The following is a 27,470-nucleotide window of genomic DNA, read 5'->3' on the forward strand; positions in this document are numbered from 1 at the left end:
TTGGCCAATCAGTGCAAAGTTAACTGAATTCAAATTTAGTGAAGTTTAGTGAACTTTGCACTAATTGATCAAATTTCAATTCAATATCAATCTCTAATCCGTAGTTTAATACGGGCTTTAGGAGAAAAAAGAAAAGCAACCGTTTTGGATCCACTTTATGTTGCAAATGTTTCGAAGCGACGCGTAGACCAATCATATTCTTTTTTTAAGCACTTCAAAACGCTTCAAGTGGATCGTATCTTTAGTGTTGACCTAACTTCTCTTGATAATACTCAAACTAACCCTAACCTGGAAATTTTGACAGTTCTTAACTTATTACGTCGTGTTGACAGAATCCGAAAAATAAAGATGGAAACAACGTTGAATAAAGTAAAGTATCGTGAATTTGTTAATTCTTTTTTTTTTTATTTTTATACGATGTATATTGTGTCTTATTGTTGCTCTTGTTAGGCAGTTTTACTGAACTGTCCTTTGTTTATATTGTTGTATTTTCCTACCCTTTAAGTTAATTTAAATGTTGAGTTTTCTCATAATTCCTTTTTTTAATATCAGATAAATTTGATAAATTTTTTGATCAAATAGGTTATTATTTTTGTTTTTAATACAATGTTTAATGATTGTTGAACCCTATATGTATGGAGCAATTTTTACAGTATTAACAGAAATTTTACTTGTAGGACGAGCAGAATAATCAAGATGACTCGGATTCTTCAGAAATAGATGAAGTAGAACCAAGACTTAAGTATGTGAGGATTCGCAATGATCTGGAACATATACTACAGAATGACGCAGCCAGCTGTATAGCTGTACATCCAAAGGTAAAGATTCAAATCAATTAAATGAAGTAAGTGATTTAGTTATTTTGAAGATTAGAATTAATATAAATATTCAATTTTTCGTCCTATTTGTTTAATCTCATTAGTTTTGTTTCTTTTTTTTTTCCTTAGTTCCTCTGTCTAGGATCACATTGGGGAATGATCCATCTTCTGGACCACCAGGGGAACAATGTAAAGTCTAAAACATTACAGGCACACACAGTGGCAGTCAATCAGATTTCTATAGACCATAATGGTGACTTCATTGCTTCTTGTAGTGATGATGGAAAAGTTTTCATCTATGGACTATATAGTACAGAGAACAATCATAATATGAGTATGGGCAGGCTGGTGAAAAGTATAGCAATTGATCCAAATTATTACAAAAGTGGCAGTGGCAGAAGATTTATTACAGGTTAAACATATGAGATTTTTATTGAGTATTTTTTACATCTAAAGATTTTTAGCTAAAGTTAATTTCTTTTTCAAATTTTAATGATATTTATAAGTGCATGTAATCCATAGGTGATGACAAACTGGTGCTCTACGAGAAGACTTTCCTAGCCAGGATGAAGTCAATAGTGCTTTGTGAGGCAGAGGGTGGAGTCAGGTCTGTTGCTTGGTCCAGTCGCTTCGTGGCCTGGGCATCTGATACTGGTGTGAGAGTTTACGACCTCGATGCCAGGTGTTCACTGGGACTGATCAAGTGGTCTCGTACAGCAGAGTAAGCACTTGTATCAATTAGCATACATCATATGTGTTACGAGGCATGTCAAGGAAATTTTGGTATTAAGTGAATTACAAGTGAAACAAAAATCATCTAGGATATTTGTTTTCTTTTAAAGCAGCCGTCGTCACAAATAATGTTAATTGGAGCGATTGCATTTGATGCACTTACAACCAGAAATTTCCTGTCTCATTTTGTGTATCTCGTACAACGTGCTCATACAACGTTCTTTTTTACATAGCGCATCGCCAGAACATTATAGATGTAATCTGCAGTGGTCGGATGATAAAACACTGTTAATTGGGTGGGTGGACGTCGTCCGGGTCTGTCAGATCAGAAAGCGTACTATGCAAGAAATGGTAAATCGAGACTTGCCCGAATTTGTAGTGGATCCAGGTAATCAGTGAAGAGTGCATTTCTTCTAGATTTCTTGAGTGTGTCAAATTAAAGACAGTATATGATCTGATTTAAATCATAACAGAGACTCCGTAAACTTAAAAACTGTGTAAACAATTGCACATTTCTTTTCAGTATCGACATTCCAAGTAGATTTTTACATATCCGGTATAGCGCCATTGGGAAATCAGCTAGTATTGCTGGGATGCCTAAAAACGCTGGACGAAAATGGAAAAAGTCAACGTCCGACCCTGCATGTGGTTGAACCCAATGGTCAGGATTTCTCGGTAATATGCGCAAACTCGCTCACACTACGAGGCTACAAGGAGTACAGTTGCAACGATTACCACCTGGACTGTTTAAAAGAAGAAAACAGGTGGGTGGTAATGATATTATTATAATTCAGTATAGACGTCTTCTTGATCATAGCTTTGAAAATAATTCTTTCTTATTCTCGATATTTCCTAAAAAAAATTACAGAAATAAGGGGAAAGAATATTATTTACTGCAGACACAAAGTATTGAAAGACTATATCTCTACGTATAAAAAGATTATCCCTTTTTCTAGGAACTGAAATTTCCTTCTTATCTATCGCTGTTTGTCATTATGATGTTTATCTCTGTTTCTCATGCAAAAAATTCTTCAATTAGATTTTTCATCGTCAGTCCAAAAGACATTGTAGTAGCCAGTTTATACGATGCAGACGATAGGATCGATTGGCTGTTGAACCACGGGAAATTCGAGCAAGCTCTGGAAGCGGTAACAGCAAACGGCAAAGATTGCAAAAAGCACACATTGTTGTACGTAGGCCGTACTTATTTGGATCATTTGTTAAAGTATCAAAGGTATGACGAGGCTGGGAAACTTTGCCTCAAGATTTTAGGACGAAATAAAAAATTGTGGGAGGAAGAGGTGAGTGTGATTCTCTTAGGTATGTAGGATTGTGGGGTCTTTAATAATACTTTAAATATGATGTGAATAATTTTTCAGGTTTACAAGTTCGCCAGAGTGCATCAATTACGTTCTATCTCGTCTTATTTGCCTCGAGGTGATGTCACCCTCGATCCGTTGATCTACGAGATGGTACTGTACGAGTACCTGAAGATGGATCCCGACGGTTTCCTGCAGCTAGTCAAAGAATGGTCTCCAAGCTTATATACAGTGGCAGCGGTAGTTAACGGCGTGTTGGAGCATTTACTAGTCCACAATCAGCGACAGAACGTACTGTTGGAAGCATTAGCGATTCTGTATATCTACGACGGCAAATACGACAAAGCGCTCGCCATGTACTTGAAGTTGCGACATAAAGACGTCTTCCAATTGATCCAGAAGTATCAGTTGTACAGTTCGGTATACGAAATGATCGAAGGTCTGATGGATCTGGACACGGATCGTGCCATACAGTTCTTTTTGGAGAAGGACAGGGTGCCGTCTGAAGTTGTTGTGCAGAAGCTGCAGCATAATCAACGTTACTTATACCTGGTAATAATTCAACGATACCTTTGTCATTCAGAAGTGTACAAGGAGAACGCACTTGGTGGCCTAATTGAGGGCCGTACATTTTCACAATTTTTCAATTTGCTTGCATTTTATCGAAAACAAAAGTTTTCTCCATATGAAGCTTTGACCGCTTTGACACTTCTCATTTTTAGTATTTGGATGCCTTAGACAAAAAAGATACGAAAGACTCGAAAGGCAAGTATCATGACTTGCTGATACGACTGTACGCTGATTATTCGAGGGACAAGCTGTTGCCGCTTCTACGTCGTTCCGATAGTTATCCGATACAGCAAGCCTTGGATATATGTAGTCAGCGTCAATTTTATCCCGAAATGGTGTACCTGTTGGGCAGAATGGGAAACACTTCGGAAGCCTTGGCGCTCATGACGAGGGAACTCAACGATATGGAGAGTGCTATTGCGTTTTGCCAAGAACACGACGATAAGGAACTGTGGAACGACTTAGTTAATTATTCGCTCGACAAACCTGGTACGAGAGATGAAGAAATCTGCTTGTGAGGTTTCAGGCGTTAGGCAATTATACGAATCGATTTGTTTTAGCAGCATCATATGCACAATGGAACTTGGAAAGAAAACCACCAATTTCTCTTGTGTGTTTCAGCGGCTATTACGTTCCTTCTCCAAAGGATCGGTACCTACGTCGATCCTCGGCTCATGGTACAGAGGATAGAGCCCACTTTGGAGATCCCCGGACTGAAGAAGGCGCTAGTCAAGATGATGTGTGACTATAATCTGCAGGTGTCCGTGCAGGAAGGTTGTAAGAAGATCTTGTCCAATGATTATTTCAACCTTCATGAGAGGCTCGTTCGTTGTCACCAGAAAGGCATATTTATCGACGGTAGCGTACGCGATTTTGTAGAATTAACTTGGCAATTTTTGAAAAGCAAAGATGATGCAGTTATTCATTATAGAACTATATTATAGAAATAATAAAGGAATATTATAGAAAGTTTTCAAGAATTTTCAATTAAGTGTGTCTGTTTGTTTTATATATAGCTTAAATATTTCGCTTTAGTAAAACTTATAATATTATCTACGAAAAATTGCCACTGGCACTTTTATTTTCTTTCTACAGACGACCAAATGTGCGGAGCTTGCCATAGGAAGATAATTGTAAGAGGTATTTATAAATGTTGTAGTTAGTTTAAAATTTAATTATACGATTGTATGTATAAATCTTCCACTAAATTCTTTTTCTTAGATCCGCGGAACATGGTTGTATTTTATTGTAAGCACTCTTTCCACGAGGATTGTCTACCCAACTTTGAATTGGTTGTACGTATAATGTTTTCTCCATACTAAATCTTATATTGCTTCGTTATTATCGATGTGTCATTACCATGATCATTATTTTCAGGAAAATTGTGTAATCTGCAATTCGCAAAAGGAAATGGTGCCTAGCAGAAAATGATAAAAGTAAAATCTCATCTTATGTGACATATGCAATATCCAAAGCTTGAAGTGGATACACGACGGTATGATATTTCAGCGTGTGTGTGAGAGACCGAAATTGCGGTGACGTAAACAACCTTTTGCATAACGAATTAGAATTACTAATTAAAACGAATGAGTTTTAATCTGAAACTTTTTCATTTAGAAATATTTCAGTTTCTGAAATCAAATTGGGTAAAACTTCTATATATTTTCCTTTATTAGCTTATTTACTCTGTTTTAGTTTATATTAATGCACTAAAGCAGTACATGTTAATAAATGTATATATTTTTACGAAAGATGGCGAGAGAAAAATTTTTGTAATGATGTTTTTATCACGTATTTGTAAGTAGCTAATGTTTCCATTTTAAATTTACAATTTAGTTCTTTATTCGATATGTGAAGCTATATTATAACTGTGTAAACTCTCTACAATTTAATAAAAAAAATTTCCACATGACTTGCATATTTATACTATTTAGCGGGTACATAGAAAAGATTCGGAAGTGTCTCTTTAGAAATTTGATTCATGTTGCTCGTGGAATGATTTGTCAGATTGTGACGCAAATATGCACTTTACGCAGACCCTGTGAACATCGCACACAACGTCAGATTGGACTTTCGGACCTTGTTGCTGCAGATGTATGTCAATGTCAGATTGCTTCGCAAACAAATCGGCGTCCCAAGCTTTCGGTTCCTTAGCGAACGCTTTGAAGTGTTGTATCGTGAAGTCTATGACGTTGGCAGGCTTCGCTAATTAAAGATCGACAACGGATAAAGATCACTCGATCTGTCGAAGCAGATTGGGCACAAAGCTTATCCTGTGAATAAAGTGATTACCGATGAGAAGAGTCAGAACATAGTCCGCGATCAACTGTTTTATTTCAGGATTGTCTGCCAGATAATCCGTTTGCTCGGCTGCATTGTGAGACTGTCAAACGAGAGAATTTCTTTGTAAAATTTCTACAAGTACACACACATACACGTAGATGGTAATAAGATGATATTTCGAATGAAAATTGTAACATTTAGAGGATGTACACAAATTGATCATAGAAGAGGCGATAGTTTGTATTTATTATCGGTAATAATCTCTACAGATATCTTGATATAGACACTAAAGAGAATAATTATTAAACCGTTAAATTTATGAGCATTTGCATGGACAATCTGGTAATCACACACATTATTATTGCCTTTGATTTACTGATGGAAATCAATTCACACAAGTTGATACAAGTATGATACAAAAATATGTCCTAGTATCATCCTAGAAATTGTTCTGCCGTCGACTACATATGTATATTTTAATAAGGGAGTAGATTAATATACAATTATAATAAAAAATTAATTTTTTTATTTATTGTGTGTATACATACATTACTGATATATAATTGAAGATTGTAATTAGTTAAACGAGCGAGAATTACTTTTATATCCAAGTACTTGGAGAACATCTCGATATCTTGCATCCACCGTTCTCTCAATGGAACATTCATATCTATGGTTTTGTTTGCGTCGTCTTGCGCCAATAACGAATTTCTTCTTTCTCGCGTGATATCAAGCAAGTTTCAATTTGTCGTGCAAGTCCGTCTCCTTTCTAGATTTCGTATCGCCCGCGCGGTTAGATTTATGTTGGCGCGACTGGCCGCTGATTGGTGGCACGAGTGATAGCACTGAGGCGCGAAGCAGAGAGAATATTTAAGATGTTGTTCAATCGTTCACTCGTTCTCCAAGAACCGAAAACGCAAATCCCGACGATAACAATTTTCTATATACCATCGTTCAAACACGCCCCTGTAAACTCGACGAGTGTCACAACAATAGTGGTTCCCATCCTGAAAGTCGAATCGTTGAGCGATCGTCGTACTTTTTTTCGCGACATGCACGTTGTATCAACATGGCGACAGATTTAAACATCTCGAGGAAGCAAACGAATTTGCACATATGCGACTTGCCCAAGTCGTCCAACAGCAATTTGCCGAAATTACCACCGAACGCGAAATTTTACAGTCGCTGGCGGCGAAGACTTCAGAAGCTCGTTCTCGTCTCGGCTCGGCACCCTCTGACCCGGTCGGTTTTACGCAGTCAGGCGGCTATCGCCTTTGAAAAAAGGAGACACGCGAGGTCACCTCATCGATGGGTGATACACCCCTTCAGTATGTTGAGGTACGAGAATTAAAAAAAGAAAAGGAATAGAGAGCCTTGATTCCTGAAGAACAAACTGAGGTACAGACGTTGTGGTGATTGGAAATATTTGCCGTAGATTCTACTGGGATACGATAATGACCGTTACCTACCTGTATCTCTTCGTGACGGTTCCGTTTGTTGTGTGCTTCTACAGAATCGGGAAAAATAGCGGCCCCGAACGATGGAACATCGTGTATCCCGTCTATACTCTTTGTATCATAGATATATTTCTGAACTTTATGACCGGTTTTGTATCTTCCGATGGCCATGAGATCTTTCTCGACGCTGCTTTAGTGGCACGGTAAAGACGTCATGTGGACGTACCGTTTTACAAACATTTCGGTAGGGGTATTAAAAAAATAGAAAAATCTGTAATTTTTTGTCCTTTACTCAGGCACTATGTGAGGAGATATTTCTTCGTTGATTTATTCACCTCGATACCTTACACGTGGCTCTACCCGTGGCGTATCTTACCGTCTGGCCCTGATTCGAATTCTGCGTTGCTCATCATCGAATTCCTACCCATTTTGAAGATAATTCATATGCTTTCGTTAAGGCACAATATTCAGCAAATCAGTGAGGTAATTTGTTGTGAAATCATTAAATAATATAAATCTACGCTCGATGGATTTTCATAGATCAGATTGCCGTATCGAATTTTGATAAATGGGTGAGTTTAACTTGAAACTTCTTTTAAACAGATGTGTGGAATCCCACGAACTAAAAAGACAACGATATGGCTCGTTATCATAACATTACTGATTCTTCATTGGAGTGGCTGTATAAGTTATATCTTTCCATATATTGTTAAGCATGTGAAAGGAAAACCTATGATGGTATGTTGAGCCTATAATTGCTGCATTTAAATCGATATTTCTGAGAGAGAGGGAATCTTGTGTAAATTCGTAACCTATTTTATACCGTATGTGATTTTAGGGTTCAGACACGTATTATATATCGACCAAACTTTACACTAAACCTATCTGGAAAATCTATTTAATATTTGTACATATTGGAGTGAGTAATTTGATCGGCTCGAGTTCCATCGAATTTGAAAATTTCGGAATTTTGGACAGAATGATTCGATGTGTACTATTGCTGTGCGGGAAGGGCTATATAATCTATCTCATTGGTATAGTATATTCGTCCTACATTTCGGTTTCTTTTAGATTTGTAAATAAATGGAATGGAAAAAGTAATAGCTCGATGATTAGAAAGTCGAAGAAGCAAATGTACAAGCTCATATGTTGACTTTAATACACATATTTTTTTCAAAATGCTCCATAATGTTCTCGATTATTTTCTTTGAATTGTCATTGACACATTCACTATCACTGCCTCATATATGCGGCGTCCCGCTTCTTATATCTGAGCCCACCGCCGCAGTGTGGTGCGTGTTCTTTATTAACGTATTGCAATAAATTTGGAAATGAACAATATTGTTGAGCTAAAAAACAATCAAATAGATGTAGGATGTCCTTGATCTAAGGATAATTACATTTTTATGTTATAAATATATCATAAAAAGACCCATGTCAATTGGGGGAACATATTCTGATAAAAAACACCCTGGGCTGTGGTGCAAGATTTTCTTTTCAGACCCTGGTAGCGAACGTGTTAAAAGAGAAACAGATTGGGGTTCATATTCTATTAACTCTTGTATCTTGTTACAACATACTGTTATGATTCACTATTGTCACGTCGTAGTAACGATTTTGCAACTCCTGGAATCGTCGGCTGAGCCAGAGCTCAAGTATCAACGCATTATGCATCAAGTAAATGAGTACATTCACCAGAAAAGGCTTCCGCGATATCTGAAGGACAAGTTGACCTCTTATTACGAGTATCGTTACCAGGGCAGCTTTTTCAAAGAGATCATCATATCTGACACTCTTTCAAGTTAGTTGAGAGCAAGAGAGGGGTATCGATTGAGACGGCTGAGCTCACAACCAACCATCTAATTGAACTGAAAAAACAAACCGAAGATGAAAATAACTTCTAACGTTTTTCTGACACTCCCGTAGATCACTTGAACCGAGAAATTCTGTTCCACAATAGCCGAAGATTGATGAATAATGCGATTCTCCGCAACTTGACCCACAATGTCCTTGGTGACTTAATGAGTAAATTATCTTCTTTCTTTTCCGTTGATAGTTATCAATTATACTTGCATCGATTTCTAATTGTCATTCTCCGTTACTCGTTATTAGAGAATCACTGAAAATTACAATTAATCATTACGAGTTAACAAGTATGCACATTATGAAACAGGTTTGTTAAAACCGGTGATATATCTCGAGGAAGATGTAATTTATAAGGCCGGCACCGAGAGTGACTGTATGTACTTTATAGCCAGCGGGACCGTCGTATTGATTACATTCTCGGGGAAGGAGGTGAGTGACTGAAAATATCTGGAATTTCTAAAGAGTTGTTTCTGATACAGTCGCGTTTAACGCATTTTCATAGCCCGTGGTATATTTTTCTTCTCAAATTACACATAGATATGCCATTTGCACGACGGCGACCACTTTGGCGAGACAGTCCTGATTTGTCCTGATCGGAGCAGAACGGAATCAGTGATCGCCTTGGAAGTGTGCGAGTTGCTTCGGTTAGATCGTCGCGACTTCAAATGCCTATTTCCACCAAAGTCGGAATTTTACGCTAACATGAAACAAATCGCCCAGGAACGTTTGCAGAAAATCAAGAAGCTGGACGAATCAGGGAGATTCAATGAGGGAGAAACGACGTAAAAATAGTTTTATTCGATCACCGAGGTGAGAAATACCGAGTAAATGTGAAATTAGTGATTAAGTTATCTATCTACACGGTGGCGTCGTGAAAATGAATTTTTCCAACGTATCTTGAAGAAAGAAACTCGTCAACTGTCGGACGTTGCGAATTTTCCTGCACTTTCGAGACTTCTCGTTAATCCGAAGCAAAAATATTCGATACGATAACGCTTTAGATTAGATCATTAATACGTTAACTGCCACGTCAGTCACCAGTGACTGACACTGAACTTTTCGTTGGGGCCGCGTAAGTCATCGGCGACTGACAGTATAAAGTACGATATAAAACTAAAAAAATTACATAGTTTAATAAGTAATTTCAGGATCCTATAATTAATATACTTAAATATTTCTTACCAAAAAATTTTAATGGATTTGGCCTGACGGAAATTTCCTCCGAAATGCGCGTGGCAGTTAACGTGTTAACGCTTCACGGCGCAAAGTGAGGGGCCTCGAGTGTTCGAAATTTTTCTCGCAAATTTCTCGAGAAACTGTAAATCTCACACTCGCTTTATCCGTACTTTATCACTTGCAATTAAATTCGATACACCGTAATTCAATCCTTGGGACTTACAAAGTCAAATCAAAGTTGTTTCGCGGAATTCTTTCGCTCTGTTCTATTGTAAATTGCCGTTCCACGCTCTAGGCATTTTGCGATGTTTGCATTTTACAACGCCGCTCGAGTCTTTTTCGCTTCCGGCTGTGGAGGGCTATTAGAAATCGTACGATCGGCGGTCCTCACTATAGATTGGCATAATTACAGTTACGGGACTGACGACATCGTAATATCGATCGAGTTGTCGTTAGACAAGATTATTATTACACCTAAGTGACCCTGCGGACCAAGATATTTTTTCGGTCGCTGAATTAGCGATCGATTTTGGCTGTGCTCCAATATTCGCTGACAGTACTGAAAATTTGACCAAGTTCATGTTTTCTTACTTTTCAATACCGATAGCATTTATCGGAACGTACAATCTTTGTAGTGTCATTAAAGATATCGCAGTATCGCAATTATACTAACTGTCTGGTAATTTGCGTAATTTAGATAAGACCATTCGTCATCGCACGGCGGTTATGAGAAACACAAAGTTCGTTCAATTTTGTAAAGTAAATGATCACGTATCGCTTACGTCATCATCACCATCATGTTTTTATTAGCTAATAATCCGATCGATCATAATTTACAGTTTAAGATTGGACCAAAAAACTCCGGAATTTCCGACAAAATTGCAAAGCTTCAATTGTCGGATCGTGAAGTTGTCGTTGGATTCTATTTGCAATCAACGTTTCAATAGTTCGTATCATTATCGTTGTTTCCTGTTGTCGCCGTTCCGGCTCACCCGTATAAGCCCGTATAAGCACGTGTCGTTTCCTCTAGCGAAGAAAATCTATGGATCGTAGACTGACGTTCGCGCTTGGCGAATTAGGGCCGTCGTCCTTGCACGCTGCGTAATTAAGCGATATGAAATTACATTGTGCGAGTGAAGGCGCGAGGGTGTCAATTATCCGCGGCCCGGCATTCCAACGCGTCCTTTAAAAAATTCTAACGGCAAGCCGTAAACGGTATCTGAAGTTATGTTTAATTGGGCCGTCTCGCGGATGTAATATCAATAAACTGTCACAGTGGACGTACACGTTGTATACGTGATTCGCAATTTTTATTGTTGTTATCACGTCGTAGTATTGTATTATCTAGTTTGTCGAGAGTAATTCGTTTGAGTTCAGCGTTTTCTCTTTGCGGTAAAAAATACACGAGAGAGAGAGAAAAAACTAAGGTTTATTATAGTTTTCGCTTGAGCCAGCGTCCATTTCGTTAATTAATCGTCTTATCGCGGGTTGCGTGTGTTTTATTTCTCTCTTTTTTTCGGAACAAGACGATGGCGAGCGATTGAACGGACGCGATAGAGAATATATAGGATGAATTGGGCAGAATAAGTCAGTCTGATTTAACGAGCATAAATGCGACAGTAGGCAAAGGCCGCACCCTCCGCTTCCGTTTCCCAGTGGCCTACTAAAACTGACACCCGACGTTGCTCGAAATAGAACAGCCATTCGAAGAAAAACGGTTAGTCGCTCCGGCGAATTAGGAAATCCAAGGAGAACGAAACAGCTATACACGAGGTATGTATATGTGTGTATATTTTGTGTGTGTGTGTGTGTGTGTGTAAGATATAAGGACTGACGATCACGACTGATCGAAATTAAATGGGCTCAAACGGACTGAATTCTGTCTTATCGCGCCTAATGGATATTCGTTACTAGCTCTGTCGGGTATCGGAAGAGGGAAGCTTTATCATTCCTACGACGATATAGATTTCTCAGATAATAATAATAATAACGGTAACTTCCTAAATGTCCTTAATAAATAGGAACGTAGTAAACATGCGTGTATGATCGGCGAGTCGCTCAGGATAACTGAATCTGTTCCGTTTCGCGGATAACTTTGTGTCGTTTCACGGATCATTATTATTACTAACGTTCTGCATTAATCTGTATTAACGAGCGAGTTGACGGATCGTTAAGCATTCGCAATTGCTGCTAATTGTTGTTGATGTTCTTGTGCAAATCTTCGGAAGATAGCGTGATAGGGTCTAATCCAAATTCACGTAACGTAGCGTGATCGTCTATGTATGTATGGCTATCCTCTCCCTTCCGTGCAAAATGTGCTCAAACGAAACGTCATTCACGCCTTCATTTTCATTTCGCTAACGGAACTGACGAGGCCGCCGCTTTTGTTTCTATTAGACTCGACGTAGCGGCCTAATTTAAACATGTAGACACTGCCGATCTGGCTAACGTTACATAGTCGTATCTATGTAATGAAGCGAAATCTTATATACCAGGTATTCAGACTACACGATAGACTCGACGGATATTCGACGCGTAACGTCCTAACGCACACGAAAACTAAGCTTCCGTCGGAAAATCGTTGCAAAATTATTCTCTTTTTTTTTCAGACTTCACAATAGAAGCTTTACACAATGAGAGACTTTACAATGGAATAATCTGAGGCTTTATTTTTCTAACGTGATTCACCGTTTATAATCGAGAGGCGTTCACACACACACGTGCCAGATGCCGATGATAGAGAAGATCGTTGGACGTGCTTGGCGACTGTATTTCGCGCTAAGTGGAACTGCGCGAGTTTTGCCACACACAGGTATACAGTTAATTCGCTCGTCGTTGTTTCTTCGCGAGTGTTTCCTATTCGGTTCGACCTTGGTGTCGAGTAATACGAATAATAATCGTAGTTTGGAGAAATCGTCGTCCGGCTTGTTGCGTACACGCGCTTGATTCGTGTTGATCGTGAGGCGGCGTGAGAAAGTGGCGAGAAGAGCGGAGGATGAACAGGGATGTAGCATCGTTACGTAACGGCCTGCTGTTGTCTCGCGCGCTGCAACGATAACTCGCGCGCGCGCGTACGTTGATGCAATTCTCGAAAATATCTACAGTTCAACGACAGCGGCGAGATGGTACGCGCATACGTCAATGAGACGTGTACGATTCGTAAGGGCATTCACATGGGAGCCACGTTGCGTCTAGCGGAGTTCAAGACGATATTTTCGACGGAACGTGCGCTTTCTCGAAAAAGTAAATCGAAAGCAAGTGGATGCAACGGACGTGATCGTTCGAAAGATAGCGAAAAATTTCCGAAGTTTCGAAAAAAAGCCGAACGCCAATAATAAACACAGTCGGCGGATCGAAGGACGCCAACACCTCATTTGTTTTTTCGGCGAGTTTTTTGCCCAACGCATCACGTATCCAACGGGAGAATTTATTTTCTAGTAATTCCCTTGGCAGATACTTTTTTCCTATTGAATACACATGAAATGCGTTTCCAAATCCGCTGACTGAAGAAAAGATAATATTCATTTTCGAACGTACGCACGCACGCACGCACGCACGCACGCACGCACGCACGCACGCACGCACGCACGCACGCACGCATAAATGCAACTTTCCCTGGACTGGCCTCTATTTTCGAAACGCGCGCAAAGTTGCAAGAAGATATACATAGGTGGAAATGAAACAAAGTAACGCGTCTGCTCGCAAAAGCAATTTCCTAAAGCCGTAAATTTCCACTCCCTCTTTCACTCCCTCGCTCGCTTCGTTCATTTATTTGCTGAATAGATTTCAGAATTATTTTTTATCCCACGCGCGCGCGCTATTTTAACTCAAGCGTCAGTTTTCTCCTCGGCTACGCTGCGAAACGAACGTGGATAAACATTTTACTGTTATTCGAGTCTGACTCATCAACTTCGCTGATTTCCCAATTCTAGGCTTATTGATAATAATTGTAAATCGCCAATGATGCTGCGAGTCGCAACCGTTAGGTTAACAAGTGAATCCAAGGCCGAAAAGCAACACGAGGCTTGCGAGGAGCGATCGGCGAAGAGCCGCTAAGAGCCATTTCCACACGAAAAGAAAACCTCGGTTCCTGCGATATTGAGCCTGCGTGTCCCGATATTCACCGCCAGTACTGAAAATCTATAGTATACGTGAACTATAGAATTTCAGTACTGGCAGTGAATATTGGAACGCAGCCTGAATAGGGACCGGACGAAAACGTCAGTGACGACGAGAAATGACATCTCCGTTATCGCGGCTGAGAGCATTCGCATTGTGAACATTCAGTGCTGCATTAAAACTCGGTTATGAGATCACCGGGAGCAATTGACCGGACAGAGAAACCTCCTACGAGAATCTTTCCTTTCCTACAACCGAGCTTTCGTCTGGTCCGCAGGCAACAGAAAATCCAGTCGCACCGAATTGTCGCACGGAATTTGTTTTTTCCACGCACGGCGGATTACATCACAGGTCGGGCCAAAGAGAGACTTGCGTCGCGCTGCCCAACGGAGCGCGGAGATTTGCATCTTCGTGTCACTTCGACGAGCCTGTAAGCTCTCGATGTAACATGGGCGTCTTCCCCTCGCCTCTGTGTGTAAATACACTTTGGACGAGCGAGTGGGAGATCGGCCTCGCCTCCCTAACCAGCGGGCGGCCGCGCGGCGGTGGTGGTCCGTTGCCGATGACGAAGGCGCCGCTCGTCAGTCAAATAGCGATCGCCGCTGCATGATCATTCAACATCGCACCTTGATACAGGCGCACGCGATTCCGACCTCTGCGTACGAAAATAACCACCTCGCTGAGAGAAACGTTTCTCGCGCGCTAACGACGACGACGGCTCTTCCGATTACGCGTAAGACGTCATTCGCGGGAACGAGTCTCTTCCAGGTCCTAACGTATAAAATGTAAGACAAGCCGTGTTGTAGTGTTGATAATAAACAGATAAGTTATCCCGGAGAGAGCGATATTTAATATTTATGTGGAATTACTGGGGCGCGTCGATATGTCAAGATCGAGGGAATGATAGATCCGAGGACGTAAACATTCAAACGAACAAACAAAATATTGAATAAAAATAGAACTCTTACGCAACATACAGTTTAAGAGAATTACGAGAGGGGTTATGAAAAGTAAATCTATATTTGTATATTGTTTTTTTTTTACTTGTTTGATACCTACACTTGTCTCTCTTTCTCTCTCGATCCTTGAAATAATGAAGCACATTGTGAGTCGCTGAGTCAGCTATATACCGGACGAGTGTAAAGTCCGTTTTCATTTTGTGGAAGCTTCAGCAGCGAGTGGTACGTGGTTCCGATATAGGACGCAAAAGTTTACGCAAATATAAATCTCGCTGTACGCGCGCACATACATTCATATTATGATGATAAAACGAACTTGCAATAACGAAACTTTTGAATCGCCTTTGATTCGTTATTTTCGCGTAATGTAATCTTCTTTCCATTGAATAAGTATTTCCGGCAATCAACGGTTTCTGTTTCACGCTAAGTAGGACAAGAGGGAAGAGGATAGTTCTCGGGACCACTTGTACTCTCGGTATTTTTTTTTTTTTTAGCACGTCCGTGACACTGCTGAAACTTTTGCGTATTCGCACATTAAACGTTTCTTCTTTGAACGGCAATTTTTTAAAGCAGATTTACACGGTCCGCCGGAACGGAGGGAAGAAGTGTGAAATAAGTGGAAACTCGTCTCATCAGTGAAGGAAGATTTTTAAGCGGCGAGATGAAGCGATTGATACTGTTGGCTCTCGCGGTCACCATAGTGATGTGCCACGAGCCGTTTCAAGTGATCTTCGAGTGGAAGACGATCGACACACAGTGGCCGTCGGACGAAGAGCGGCTTTACGCCGGCACGCACGGTGATTACATCCCGGCGAACAACTTCATAGCCACCGTGAAGTTCTGGAAGGACAAGATGTACCTGACGATGCCGCGGTGGAAGGACGGCGTGCCGGTGACGCTCGGCGTCACTTCGGCGACGCCGGTGAACGGTACAACGGCGCCCTTGCTGGAGCCCTTCCCCAGCTGGGCCATGCAGAAGCTGGGTGACTGCTACGCGTTCCAACTGGTCCACAGCATGGAGATCGATCCGAAAGGGCGCATGTGGGTGCTCGACACCGGCCGGCCGACGACTCTCAGGGAACTCACCGCCAACTGTCCCGCGCGTCTCGTCATCCTCGATCTCGAGAACGCCGGCAAAATCCTGCGCATTTACGAGTTCCCCGATCACGTGGCTCGTCGCGGTGTCACCTATCTCAATGACATCGTTCTCGATCACGAAGACGGCGTGATGGCGTACATCACCGATAGCAGCAAGGATGACCCTGGGATCATCGTGTACTCACTGAAGAACAATACCTCGTGGAAGATCCGCCACGATTCGATGAAGGCGAAGTCCGAGGCGGTTACGTTCATGGTGGCGAAGACGCACGTGATACTGCCGACGCCTGTGGATGGTATAGCGCTTTCGCCAGCGAGTAGCAGCAACAGGTATTGCTACGTATAAATTAGCGTTTTTTTCTTTCAATACCGATGAATTTTATGCGGTTGTTCTTCTCCGCGAAGAGTCGTTAGATATGATCACGCGAGTCTGGAACGGTTTTATTTCAACGAATCTTTTCACTCTTTCGCTGCGGCGCACTCCAGCCGAGAAAAGTGCTCGCCATGTACTCGGCACTTCAATTGTGCGAAACTGAGTAGGCGGAATAATATAATAAAAAGAAAATTCCAATCGAAAAATTCAAACTAGGCGAAATACAGATGTCTCACAGACGTTCTATTTTTATTAGACATCTGTCAGACGTCTTTAATCCATTTTTCCGTCTCTCTGTTTTTATATAGAAGCAGTAAGTTTATCTATCTTCAAATTTGTTTATCTATAATGGCGATTTTCCACGACGTATGTACATAATATATGTAATCGAGAAACTACTTTTTAGCGCCAGACATATCCGTCGCACGCAACGAAAGGGTTAAAAGGTTACGGCATATTTAACATTGCACGAAGCGTCGTACGCGATAAAGCGTCTCAGGGACATCAAGCGATCGTATCACGTCGTAGACATTCCTGCGAGAGGTTTTTTTTCTCAAGAAACAACACGGTGTTTCAGGCAAGTCTACTATTCGCCCTTGTCTTCCTTCCACCTATACTCGATCCCGGTGTCTGCTTTGAAGAAAAACGCCACGAATATTGACCAGTATGTGAGAGAACTCGGACGGAAGAGTTCGCAGACGGACGGCATGATAATGTCGGCCAAAAGTGTGCTTTACTTCGGCCTGTTAGCCGACGATGCCATCGCCATGTGGGACACTAAGAATTCGTCGTCCTTCACCATCGGCCAGCGCGTAATGTCACGGGATCATGTGTTGACGCAATGGCCAGAGAGCTTCGCCTTCGACGAGAACGGCTATCTCTGGTGCGTCGTTAACACGCTGCAGAACTTCTTGAATAGTCGCGTCAACGTTAGTACGTCCAACTACCGTCTCATCAGGACGCGCGTGGGTGCCAGAAGTTACCAGTACTACGAGAACAACACGGCGCCGGAATTGCCGGACATCACCGCCGGCGCCGACTCCGTCAGTCTCGCGTTTGCCACGCTGCTTTCTGTAATTTTGGTACTCGTCGCGAAGTAGTCGCCTCTTCCTTCCATGGAAAACCGCGCGCAGAAGGTGGTAGCGGGAAGTGGCAGCTTTGTACACTTGGTGCGAGAATGCGAAAGAAACGACCCGTAAGTCCACGGTTTTACAGTCAGCAGTCACTTAAATTACATTAACTTTTCAACGTGCGCGACACCTTTCCACGGTAATTAATTTATATGTTTTAAGTGTAAATGTAAGTATATAAGTATAATACGGGGCGAGGAATGTGCGAATACGAGGCACGCGCGACGAGAAAGACGTTTGTCGAGAGAAGTGCATCCGGTAGATACGATGATGATTGAAGATGAGAAATCAATTTCATTCACGAGCAATGTCAAAGATTATCGCTCTCGCGCGTTCTTTCCTCCGCCAAATAAGAAGAAATAAGTTTTCTCTCGATCATATTTTTCCGATCGTACTAATTTCGATGTCCGCTTGCATCGCGAGTCTTTGAAGAGGACGCTGAAGAAGAGAGGAAAATAGAATATTCGAGGAATGTTGTTCGCTTGCGCATATGAAACGGTGCGATACCTGAGAGTCACACATTCGACAATTTCCACTGTCCGGATTTTCGCTGACCCCCTTTACATAGTCTCGAAATTATTTATAAATCAGCTTCTGCTTAACTCGAAGGGAATCGCGCCGGAGGTGTCCCTCACCAATTTCCGACGAATATCAGTGCTGAACACTTCCGATGATCGGTCAGATCAGAATGCGGGAGAGGCAGGGAGGATTCGCGAGTATATCGGAATTACCAGCTCATGTTTTTATTTCGATCATGCAGCTGCTGCTGCAGTTCTGAGTCGCGCATCATGACATCGTTTGCGAAGGCCGTCGTTGCCGCCGCTGCTAATCGCATAACACTGGTACAAGTCTTGCGTAGATGAAAGTTCAATATGTAGGTCGATTTGTACAATATTAATATCAATGTATGTATACGTCTGTGTAACACTTGGTATCTCCAGATCTGATCCCGAATAGTCGTACGCGATTCTTTGCTCTGATCAACTCGTGTTACTTCAATTTCACGTCAAATCTCTCCGTGTGTGTATATATATATATAAAGCATTTATTAATATTTATTATTATCGTTATTCTTCTTATTATACATTATTATTAAGAAATCGTGAAAATTATTAGTAATATTAATTGTTATCGGTGCTATTAGCGCGTTATGTCGAATATCACAGATATTAATGAACGTTCACTTCGCAATATATATATATATATATATAACAAGAAAGGCGAATTCCAAATAAAGATATTTATTTCATAGAACGTCGTCCTCGTGCTTCTTCCTGGACTGTGGTCGACAAGTTGTTACGCTTCGCGCATGCAATATGCACGCCGATGCGATGAATCACGCCTCGCGATGTTTTTCTCTCGTCGATAATCCTTCGATCCATCAGTGTAAATAATACCGTATCTGTATCGCCGACATACTCTCTCATTAACCGGCGGCACTTTCCTCTCGGCGAAAAGCCCGCCCGAGATCGCCGTTGGCTAGAAGGACCGCTTAATGAGCGTATTATGCGCTCACTGCGCACACGTTGAATAGCAGGTGCGATCACGTTGACTTTACAGCATGGCGTTTTGTAACACGGTTCGTTGACTGGCGAATGTTTCGTGACTCCGCGAACGACTGCGCGTGTCACACGTATATATTGCACACGCGTGCGTGCGTACATCATCGTGTAAAAGTGGAACGGTGCACGAGGACAATTGTGGGAAGTCGTTTTTCCATCCTCTCTCTCTCGTTTCTCTTTTACGAGATGTGTACGCGCATATGTACACTGACGCCGATTGCGTAAAAATAAAGAAGCGCGCCCCCCTCGATGAGAAGGAGCGAATTATACAGCTACAGGCGAGACAAGCGGTCTCGAAGTCGTGCGTTAACTTAATTATTGCGAGCGTTCCCGCTAGTGTATCTTGCATATCGTGTTTCGTTCGGAGAACACAGGTCGGTGACATGTACGCTGTATCATTCTTCAGATGGAAAATTATGTGATTTTCAGCCTTACATATGTACACACAAGATCAAAGCAATTAGAACTGAAATTATTATAACTCTACCGTTGTAGTTAGAATTGTTTATGCGATTTTCAACCTTATACGTTGTGAGTGTGAGGCTGAAAATCGTGTAATTTCCGATCTGAGGAACGGTACAACGTACATGACGCCGACCTATAATTCGATTGTCTCTCTTCCACCTCTTGATTTATAAAACCTAAAGAGCATCGCGCGCGTTTATAGCCCTGTTACTCTGTTCGGTGCCCACGAAACGTCATCGTCGTCGTCTCCGCTTCCATCACATTAGCGGATAATAGGTGGGAGTGATGCGGCGATTTTACGTACAATAACACGATGAATTCTCGTTTGGTGACAAAGTAGTACATGTCAAGAGACTCGGTGTGTGTATGTGCGTGACTCAGGCAGAATTGCATAACCTACTTAAGCCCGCTGCCGTTCGGTGTTACATTCGTAAGCATCATCGTCACACGAGCGGAATACTAATAGCTGTCTCACCTTGGTGTTGCCAATCCATTATTTACCCGCAATCGCCTCTTTACGGAAACCACGACCTCCGTCAGGTGACTACGTAAATATGTGCGCGGAAATGTGATCCCGTGCCTCTCGTCATCGTCGAATGTGCTGTAGGGCGTATTCGACAACGTACTCGTGACAACGCCGCACATGCACTGTGCCCTAAACAGAGTAACATTTGTAAATTGGAACGATAAATGCAATCGAAATTGTCGCTCCTCTCTGTTGCGAGTAAAGTCATAACGGCGCGTTTGGTGTTTGAATAAAAAAAAAGAATAATTTTTTTAAATCTATCCGAGTACGCGCCACATACACAAAGCACGCGATCGAAGTATACGTTACATCATTTGAAATAATCGTTCGTGTCATGCCATTTATACGAGACATTTTATTAACGAATAATTGCAAGACGTTATATGTATACGTATAAATTAATTCCGGAGTGCTTATACAATTGCCGCTGTAGTAGTAAAACTGCTTCATCACCGATTAGAGAAGACAAAAAATCTTCGAGCGCGTTTCGTTTCCGGATACGATCTGTTTCGCAAGAGTTTCTGATAACACTAGAGCTAGGGAATGACGCTAGTCTAGTGATCTAGTGTATTCCATAGATACTTACGGTTCTCCCTACACCGTAGGTTGGCGAGAGCACTCGCTCACACGGATTGGCCTAGGATTCGATACGAAATTCACCGATTGGCCGTCGGAAACGGACGAATCAGCGGTCAGAAGGCAAAGTTCCCGAGTAGTAGGTGTCTCTAGCGTCGCGATTAACGCCTCCTTTCGCCGGCGACACGAGGCGTCGGCAGTGACCGGCTGGTATCCGCAATTGGGCCGAAGCGAAGCTGGGAACGTGGTAGGCATTGCACGAGAGCGGGAGGAGTGTATGTACAGTGTGTCGCCCCAACGCGTGACGGTCACGCCGCTCTCCTTCGGTTTCGTACTGTCGCCGCAGCAAAATTCTCGTATTTCCTCGTATCAATCTTAATCGTTCGCTCTTTTCTCCTTCCCTCCCTCCCCTCTCGCTCGCTCGCTCGCTCTCTCTCCTGCCGCACTTGACAGCGGTGCGACGACACTGCGCGATCACCACTCGACCGATCACGTTTTCTCACGCGACCGGAAGGAGGAAGGCCGCTCCTCTGCTTGCGCTCTTTTATTTCCCAAAGCCTACTCGCTTTTCCATGTCAACGACACGCGCGCTCCTACCAAGGCCAGCAGCAAGCTACGCCCCCCGCGTCCTCGTCGTTGCTGCTGCTGTCGGTAGATCTTCGCCCTTATCGTCGTGCACGCCGCTGCGCCCGCGCCACCGGGAGGTGCTTCCGACGGTCGCCGACAGCATCGAACGTCGGGAGTCGCGGCGGCGGAGGAGAAGGACGTGCGGTCGTGTCGGCGTCGCCAGCCTGAGATGAGCGACCATGGTTGCATACATTTGAATAATTTTAAAGCGGCCAAGGGTATCCAGCCCTACAAAGTGATACACGCGTACTTCGTCACCAGTACATCGACCGAGGCGCGCATCAGGAAGGTACGTTCGCCCATCGCTTTTTTTCTCTTTCGCGATACAATTCGTGGTCAAGGTTCTTGTCGCGCTGTTTTTCAGACTTCTGCTCCCCGTCGCGTCTCTTTCTCTCTCTCTCGCTCGCTCGCTCACTCGCTCGCTCACTCATTCATGCATTCATTCATTCGTTCGTTCGTTCGTTTTATCTCGAGGGGCCTTTCTCTCCTCGCCCGCCTTCGTCTCAATCCGCCTCTTTCTATTGGTCTCTTTAACACCTCGCAACATCATCCAAACGATTGACGTGCGAGCTTCGTGAATCTCCTAGAAGGGGATGCGAGTGTCTCATACAGCAAACTGCTGGCGGGACGTTTAAAAATGTCGACCGAGTGTCGATATAGTGAGGCCATCTATATTTGTCGTTACGTGCGTCAGGATACGCGACTAGTTTCTTTTTTTTTGGGTGTTGCCCGTGATCGACGAGAATAGTGACTCAGCGGTTATATGAGATTTTGCGCTAAACGTTTGCTAACAATTCGCGCACTTTCGATGATTCGTTGGATAATCTTTACGGAACACGAGCGAACATAACTTAGCAAAGAGGGAGCGCGTTCAGAGGTACTTTGAAACTGTCGGCAGTGCAAACGCTGATGTCAATTTTACAATAAAATAACTACTAGACAATAGGTCTGTTCGTTTTTGCTGCACCGCTGAACTAGTGCAATAAGTAAAGTGAGAAAACATATAGTTGTCTCGCGAGAGAAAACGAACAGACCTAATTTTTCAGATTTCTGTCGACTCTTATTAATTAAACGCGTGGGAACACTAATATGTTCGACTACTAATTTCTGTGATTCGTGTGCAACTATATGGATAATAATTCCAATAATTTTATTTTTCAGGCTGTGAGCTGTTTATGTCATACATGTAATACTTACAAAGACCGCCTACATTCTTGTCTTCATTGTATATTTTTTGGCTGCCATGTGAAAGGTCACATACAGGAACATGCGAGAACGAAGAAACATTTCCTAGGTAATAAATTATGAATATCCGTTAGCTTTTTTTTGACATTCTACGATTTATTTAAATTTGACTAAAAATAAATATTGTAGATTAGATTAATGACAAATGTAAGTTTTATTCTTTTGCATTCGATTAATCTTGTTTGATTCCTGTGTACTGATTAATTTGTTTATATTTCAGCCGTCGATTTGTGTTACGGAAATATTTTGTGCTTCCAATGCGGCGATTACGTATACGATAGAGAGCTGCTGGCAGTAGCAAAGGCGCAATGGAGTGCTTCAGCAAAATCTTTGAGCTTTGGGGAATTTTACCGAGCATGGGAACCAACGCAGATAGAAACCGAGCTGCTGAGGAAGCATCCGCGTCGAAGACGCGTTGCAGAAAACTCTACCATAGGTAAAGGAGATGATTTATGATCACGATTAGATCCATTAAATATGGCCATTTTATTTAAAAGTTCTATTAGTCCTAAACAATGTCACTTCCATGCGTGAAATATGTAAGTAGGGTACATTATAGCAATGCTTCTTACAAACAATATAAAAGATTCATATCGCAATTGCTTTCACGTTTCAGGTTTAAGAGGGTTGATCAATCTTGGCAGCACTTGCTTTATGAATTGCATCGTACAGGCGTTGATCCACACTCCGTTGCTACGGGACTACTTTCTTGCTGACCGTCACCACTGCCCGCAACCGACTCGCTGCCTGGTCTGCGAGGTATCGCATCTGTTCCAGGAGTTCTATTCTGGCAGCAAAGCGCCGCTGACACTTCACAAGCTCCTTCATCTAATCTGGACACACGCCAGGCATTTGGCCGGCTATGAGCAGCAAGATGCTCATGAATTCTTCATCGCAACATTGGATGTCCTTCACAGACACTGCGAAGCTGCTCCGATACTTGTTAAAGATAATCCTCATCATTGTAACTGCATCATTGATCAGATATTTACAGGAGGCCTTCAGAGCGATGTTGTTTGTCAGGCTTGCAAGTATGTCGATTTTCTGTCTTCTGCAAAAAACTATGACCGATATAAAGAAATTTCGGGAAAAGATATACTCTTGGAATTATCCAAGGCAGCGATAGAAATATTTTTTTATGTTAAACATGGTTTCAGTTATAGTTTCAAAGAAAAAACTTTTTTCCCCATTTTTCTGCGATGTATTTTTTTTTTTTTTTTTTACAGGAAAAAGCGAAAATGTGACAGGTTTTAACTGAACATAAAGTGAATTTTTTTTTTTTACGAATTTTTATATTAAGACAAAAACCGAAAAAATTTGCGAAAAAACAAAGGAAAAAATTTGGGTTTTTCCGAAATTTTTAAACTATAATTTTAGTCTTTACAAAATTTTCCAGAGAGAATCTTCCTTTATTTGTGTTTTCTATTTTAGTGGAGTGTCAACCACGATAGATCCATTTTGGGATATATCTTTGGATCTCGGTCCAGCGGCTGGTGCGTCCGGTTCTGATACATCCGGTCCTCCCACTTCCCTATTAGATTGTTTGGAGAGATTCACCAGAGCCGAACATTTGGGTTCCACTGCAAAGATTAAGTGTAGCAATTGCCAGACCTACCAGGAGAGCACGAAACAGCTGACGATGAAGCAACTGCCGATCGTAGCGAGCTTCCATCTGAAACGTTTCGAGCATTCCAGCATTCAAGATAAAAAAATCTCTACCTTCATCTCGTTCCCAGAACAACTGGATATGACGCCGTTTATGTCGCACAAGCGTAATGGCAATAACAATAGCGCCACGATGGACGGCTTGTCGAAGAACGGGGAAGACATGACTTTCAGCGACAACAGGTAGATAGTATTTTATGAGGCGTGAGAAATTTTTAAACCTACCGAGTATAGCGTTTAGGATAATAGTTTTAGCACAATATATGAAATGAACACGAAATTTTTCTTTACAATTTATATCAATAATTAAGCATTGGGTTGTTTCGGCAAAATGTCGAATCAGTTTAATTAATTAATTTTTAATTAATTCGCTAAAATCGCTAGGTACTCTCTCTTTGCCGTGATAAATCATGAGGGCTCTTTAGAGACTGGTCATTACACCGCCTTCATCAGGCAACAGAGGGATCAATGGTTTAAATGCGATGATCATTTGATTACGCGAGCCAAATTGAAGGATGTTTTGACCAGTGAAGGGTAAGATGCAACACTCGAAAGGGATAGAAATTTTTTAAGATTTCTTTTAATAAATATAGAAAGGGAAAAATGTATCATGACTAATGATCTTTTTTTCTTTTCAGATACCTTCTATTTTATCATAAGCAAATCTTGGAATATGGTCGGAACAGTAAGGCGTGAGAAAAAGAAAGAAAGAAAGGGAGAAAATGTGTGTGTGTGTGTGTGTGTGTGTGTGTGTGCGTGCGTGCGTGCGTGCGTGCGTGCGTGCGTGCGTGCGTGCGTGCGTAAGAGGGACAAAGATTTAAGTCACGTAATTAATTTATTTAACAAAGAATTAATAATCAATGCTGCAGTTAGACGTCGGTGACGCTTTACGTTTGCCGGAAAATGAATTATTGTCGCCGTCGTTTTTTGGTTTCCGCCGGCGCCTTTTTGTGTTCGATGGGGTAAGCCGACCGACTGCCCGATCGACATCTTTGTATGTCATGAACGTAACGTAAGCGTAGGTGTTAAGATTAGCTCAATTTTTTTAAATCGACCGATTGCAATTTTTGTATATCGCTGACTGTTGTTATACTCCTGCCCAGACACTTGTATACACGATACCGCCGGGGATGGATCTCTTGTGCGATTCTTCTATTTATCTTTTTTTGCTGCACATACCAGCAGTGTGTTGATATTGCAGATCTCTGAAATGTTCTAGCAAATGCATAATATCGAGTCATCGTTCATCAAACATTGAACTTTTTAGCATAATATATATATACACACACAATTTAAAATTTGTATGCATGTATAATGTTGATATTATATATATATATATATATATATAATATCATATCAATAAGTTTAAATCTATTTTTCTGAATCACGTAACTTTCATTTAAAAAAAACAGTGATCGAATGAAACGTCATACATCTTCCATCGATATTGCAAAGATAAAAAAGTTTAGCTGAAAAATTCAATATTCCATATATGACAACTTGATACTTTCTCGCGCAAATCCAATTATATGCCGATACAGTGATATAATTGATTAATCGCAGTGGCCATCCCTGGGCGACTCGATTTTGTACAGACGAAATAACGTATTATAGTGAAGATGAGAATATTGTGTGACTCGAGGCGATCTCTTTCGCTGGACTTTGTATAATAAAAATCGCTGTTCGACAAAACTGTCGCTCTGGTTGCCCGTTCCACTCTTAGTTTTCTCTAATTTTCTCATGTATATTATATGTAATATTATATTACATTATAATATTATATACATATATATGTATGTACACACATATTTTTTATCTTTTTGTATTTCTTGCATTATCACTCATGAATCACGCGACGCAACCAAAGTGCCAAAATACTCGGAAGCGCGACATTCTATTTTAACCTCGGGCTGTACATTTTCGTTAGAACAGTGTCCGATTTATGAAACGGGTTCCCACTAACGAGTACAGAGAACAACGAAGGAACTATCGATGACAATTTTTAGATTTTTATGGAATTTTTAAGGAAATGTAGGTTCGTGCGTCTTCATTTTATGCCAATCGTGTGTTTTTATTTTTCTATTTTAACATTCTTGACAGTCACTGTATACGCATTAAATTATGTCAGCTGAGAAATCTTTTTCTTTTATGCCTGTCATGGATGGAAATAAAACAATTTTCCCTATGCGATATAGAGCATCTTCTACAAATTGTACGTGTTACTCTGTACTCATTGGTTTAAATATTGTGTTCATTGAAACAAATATATAATACTGCACGGCAGAGGTCATTCCTTCGGATGGAACGTCCATCATGGGCGTCAAAAGCAAGTATTCTAATCATTGAATTGTTCAAATCCGCGTTGATTTACCCATGTCGATCTTAGAACGGATTTTATTATGATACATGACAAATACTACATGTTGGGAGATGATACCACTACACGTGCAGTTGTAACATTTTACATAAGGCTGAAGTACACGTATATAGAAATAAAAATTATATTTCACTGAAGTTCGTTTGCTGATACTACTGCTTGATTGTAGACATTTTTTTCTTTATTGACGCGATAAATCACAAACTGTCATTAAAAAATAACAATTATTGGATTTAATACCAGATTCTGTAGATTTATGACACGGGTAAATATATAATAGAAGCGATATATGTGCATATTAATTAGGAATATTGCGTACGAATTGATTTTAATTTCACAATCTTAGTTTCTCCATACAATTACCTCTAACGTTAATAATTGTTCAGAAATCTCAGTCATATTTATTCTATTTCAAGAGTAACTATGATGAAAAACATTTTCAACAGGTCTGTTATTTTTAGTCACATTTACTGTCTTCTTGCTATTTTTGCTCAGTGATAAAAGATTGAAAAAGTGCGACTGAGATA

At 41.2% G+C, this 27,470-nt stretch overlaps 5 protein-coding genes across 10 annotated transcripts; 4 read left to right on the plus strand and 1 right to left on the minus strand.

Moving 5' to 3' along the window:
* Positions 1-97: 97 nt before the first annotated feature.
* LOC106752386 (vacuolar protein sorting-associated protein 41 homolog) lies at positions 98-5,351 on the plus strand. 3 transcript variants are annotated; one of them, XM_014634058.1, is made up of 13 exons: positions 98-369; positions 678-818; positions 948-1,230; positions 1,341-1,539; positions 1,784-1,938; positions 2,074-2,314; positions 2,590-2,851; positions 2,930-3,421; positions 3,592-3,928; positions 4,061-4,297; positions 4,535-4,579; positions 4,661-4,734; positions 4,817-5,351. In XM_014634058.1, the coding sequence occupies exons 1-13, from the start codon at positions 349-351 to the stop codon at positions 4,868-4,870; spliced, it is 2,541 nt and encodes an 846-aa protein (XP_014489544.1). In that variant the 5' UTR covers positions 98-348; the 3' UTR covers positions 4,871-5,351. The 3 variants fall into 3 exon arrangements, with proteins under 3 accessions (XP_014489544.1, XP_014489545.1, XP_014489546.1); XM_014634059.1 differs by having other exon boundaries at positions 4,535-4,572; XM_014634060.1 differs by lacking the exons at positions 4,535-4,579; positions 4,661-4,734; positions 4,817-5,351 and having other exon boundaries at positions 3,592-3,953; positions 4,061-4,278.
* Positions 5,352-5,475: 124 nt separating this feature from the next.
* On the minus strand, positions 5,476-6,728 carry LOC106752266. The gene is made up of 3 exons (XM_014633836.1): positions 6,671-6,728; positions 6,322-6,440; positions 5,476-5,822 (listed from the first exon to the last, which is right to left on the minus strand). The coding sequence occupies exons 1-3, from the start codon at positions 6,726-6,728 to the stop codon at positions 5,673-5,675; spliced, it is 327 nt and encodes a 108-aa protein (XP_014489322.1). The 3' UTR covers positions 5,476-5,672.
* Positions 6,729-6,791: 63 nt separating this feature from the next.
* Positions 6,792-11,579, plus strand: LOC106752283 (potassium/sodium hyperpolarization-activated cyclic nucleotide-gated channel 2-like). The gene is made up of 9 exons (XM_014633860.1): positions 6,792-7,060; positions 7,236-7,382; positions 7,476-7,662; positions 7,783-7,917; positions 8,018-8,213; positions 8,789-8,980; positions 9,106-9,204; positions 9,353-9,474; positions 9,583-11,579. The coding sequence occupies exons 1-9, from the start codon at positions 6,792-6,794 to the stop codon at positions 9,829-9,831; spliced, it is 1,596 nt and encodes a 531-aa protein (XP_014489346.1). The 3' UTR covers positions 9,832-11,579.
* Positions 11,580-14,913: 3,334 nt separating this feature from the next.
* On the plus strand, positions 14,914-20,408 carry LOC106752357 (protein yellow-like). 2 transcript variants are annotated; one of them, XM_014634002.1, is made up of 3 exons: positions 14,914-15,125; positions 15,870-16,727; positions 17,348-20,408. In XM_014634002.1, exons 2-3 carry the CDS (start codon positions 15,961-15,963, stop codon positions 17,868-17,870), a joined length of 1,290 nt encoding a protein of 429 aa, XP_014489488.1. In that variant the 5' UTR covers positions 14,914-15,125; positions 15,870-15,960; the 3' UTR covers positions 17,871-20,408. The 2 variants fall into 2 exon arrangements, with proteins under 2 accessions (XP_014489488.1, XP_014489489.1); XM_014634003.1 differs by lacking the exon at positions 14,914-15,125 and adding an exon at positions 15,135-15,521 and having other exon boundaries at positions 15,873-16,727.
* Positions 20,409-21,201: 793 nt separating this feature from the next.
* On the plus strand, positions 21,202-25,904 carry LOC106752374 (ubiquitin carboxyl-terminal hydrolase 22). 3 transcript variants are annotated; one of them, XM_014634039.1, is made up of 8 exons: positions 21,208-21,276; positions 21,631-21,945; positions 22,818-22,950; positions 23,122-23,337; positions 23,518-23,932; positions 24,333-24,749; positions 24,951-25,100; positions 25,205-25,904. In XM_014634039.1, exons 2-8 carry the CDS (start codon positions 21,826-21,828, stop codon positions 25,260-25,262), a joined length of 1,509 nt encoding a protein of 502 aa, XP_014489525.1. In that variant the 5' UTR covers positions 21,208-21,276; positions 21,631-21,825; the 3' UTR covers positions 25,263-25,904. The 3 variants fall into 3 exon arrangements, with proteins under 3 accessions (XP_014489526.1, XP_014489524.1, XP_014489525.1); XM_014634038.1 differs by having other exon boundaries at positions 21,203-21,945; XM_014634040.1 differs by lacking the exon at positions 24,951-25,100 and having other exon boundaries at positions 21,202-21,945.
* Positions 25,905-27,470: the final 1,566 nt, after the last annotated feature.

Source organism: Dinoponera quadriceps, unplaced genomic scaffold (genome assembly GCF_001313825.1).
Source record: "Dinoponera quadriceps isolate SergipeBrazil2010 unplaced genomic scaffold, ASM131382v1 scaffold248, whole genome shotgun sequence".
NCBI lineage: Eukaryota > Metazoa > Arthropoda > Insecta > Hymenoptera > Formicidae > Dinoponera > Dinoponera quadriceps.

What these genes read in the sequence shown, in the direction of transcription:
- LOC106752283 (XM_014633860.1), top strand. Translation starts at nt 6,792, where the DNA reads ATGGCGACAGATTTAAACATCTCGAGGAAGCAAACGAATTTGCACATA. An exon ending in GACGCTGCTTTAGTGGCACG is followed by an intron (nt 7,383 to 7,475) that starts GTAAAGACGTCA and finishes TCCTTTACTCAG; the next exon opens with GCACTATGTGAGGAGATATT. An exon ending in CTATATAATCTATCTCATTG is followed by an intron (nt 8,214 to 8,788) that starts GTATAGTATATT and finishes GTCACGTCGTAG; the next exon opens with TAACGATTTTGCAACTCCTG.
- LOC106752374 (XM_014634038.1), top strand. Translation starts at nt 21,826, where the DNA reads ATGAGCGACCATGGTTGCATACATTTGAATAATTTTAAAGCGGCCAAG. An exon ending in CCGAGGCGCGCATCAGGAAG is followed by an intron (nt 21,946 to 22,817) that starts GTACGTTCGCCC and finishes TTTATTTTTCAG; the next exon opens with GCTGTGAGCTGTTTATGTCA. An exon ending in GTTGTTTGTCAGGCTTGCAA is followed by an intron (nt 23,933 to 24,332) that starts GTATGTCGATTT and finishes TTTCTATTTTAG; the next exon opens with TGGAGTGTCAACCACGATAG.
- LOC106752266 (XM_014633836.1), bottom strand. Translation starts at nt 6,728, where the DNA reads ATGGGAACCACTATTGTTGTGACACTCGTCGAGTTTACAGGGGCGTGT. An exon ending in AGGGGCGTGTTTGAACGATG is followed by an intron (nt 6,441 to 6,670) that starts GTATATAGAAAA and finishes ATATCACGCGAG; the next exon opens with AAAGAAGAAATTCGTTATTG. An exon ending in CCAAGTACTTGGATATAAAA is followed by an intron (nt 5,823 to 6,321) that starts GTAATTCTCGCT and finishes CTCGTTTGACAG; the next exon opens with TCTCACAATGCAGCCGAGCA.
- LOC106752357 (XM_014634002.1), top strand. Translation starts at nt 15,961, where the DNA reads ATGAAGCGATTGATACTGTTGGCTCTCGCGGTCACCATAGTGATGTGC. An exon ending in CCAGCGAGTAGCAGCAACAG is followed by an intron (nt 16,728 to 17,347) that starts GTATTGCTACGT and finishes ACGGTGTTTCAG; the next exon opens with GCAAGTCTACTATTCGCCCT.
- LOC106752386 (XM_014634058.1), top strand. Translation starts at nt 349, where the DNA reads ATGGAAACAACGTTGAATAAA. An exon ending in AAGTGGTCTCGTACAGCAGA is followed by an intron (nt 1,540 to 1,783) that starts GTAAGCACTTGT and finishes TTTTTTACATAG; the next exon opens with CGCATCGCCAGAACATTATA. An exon ending in ATCAACGTTACTTATACCTG is followed by an intron (nt 3,422 to 3,591) that starts GTAATAATTCAA and finishes TCTCATTTTTAG; the next exon opens with TATTTGGATGCCTTAGACAA.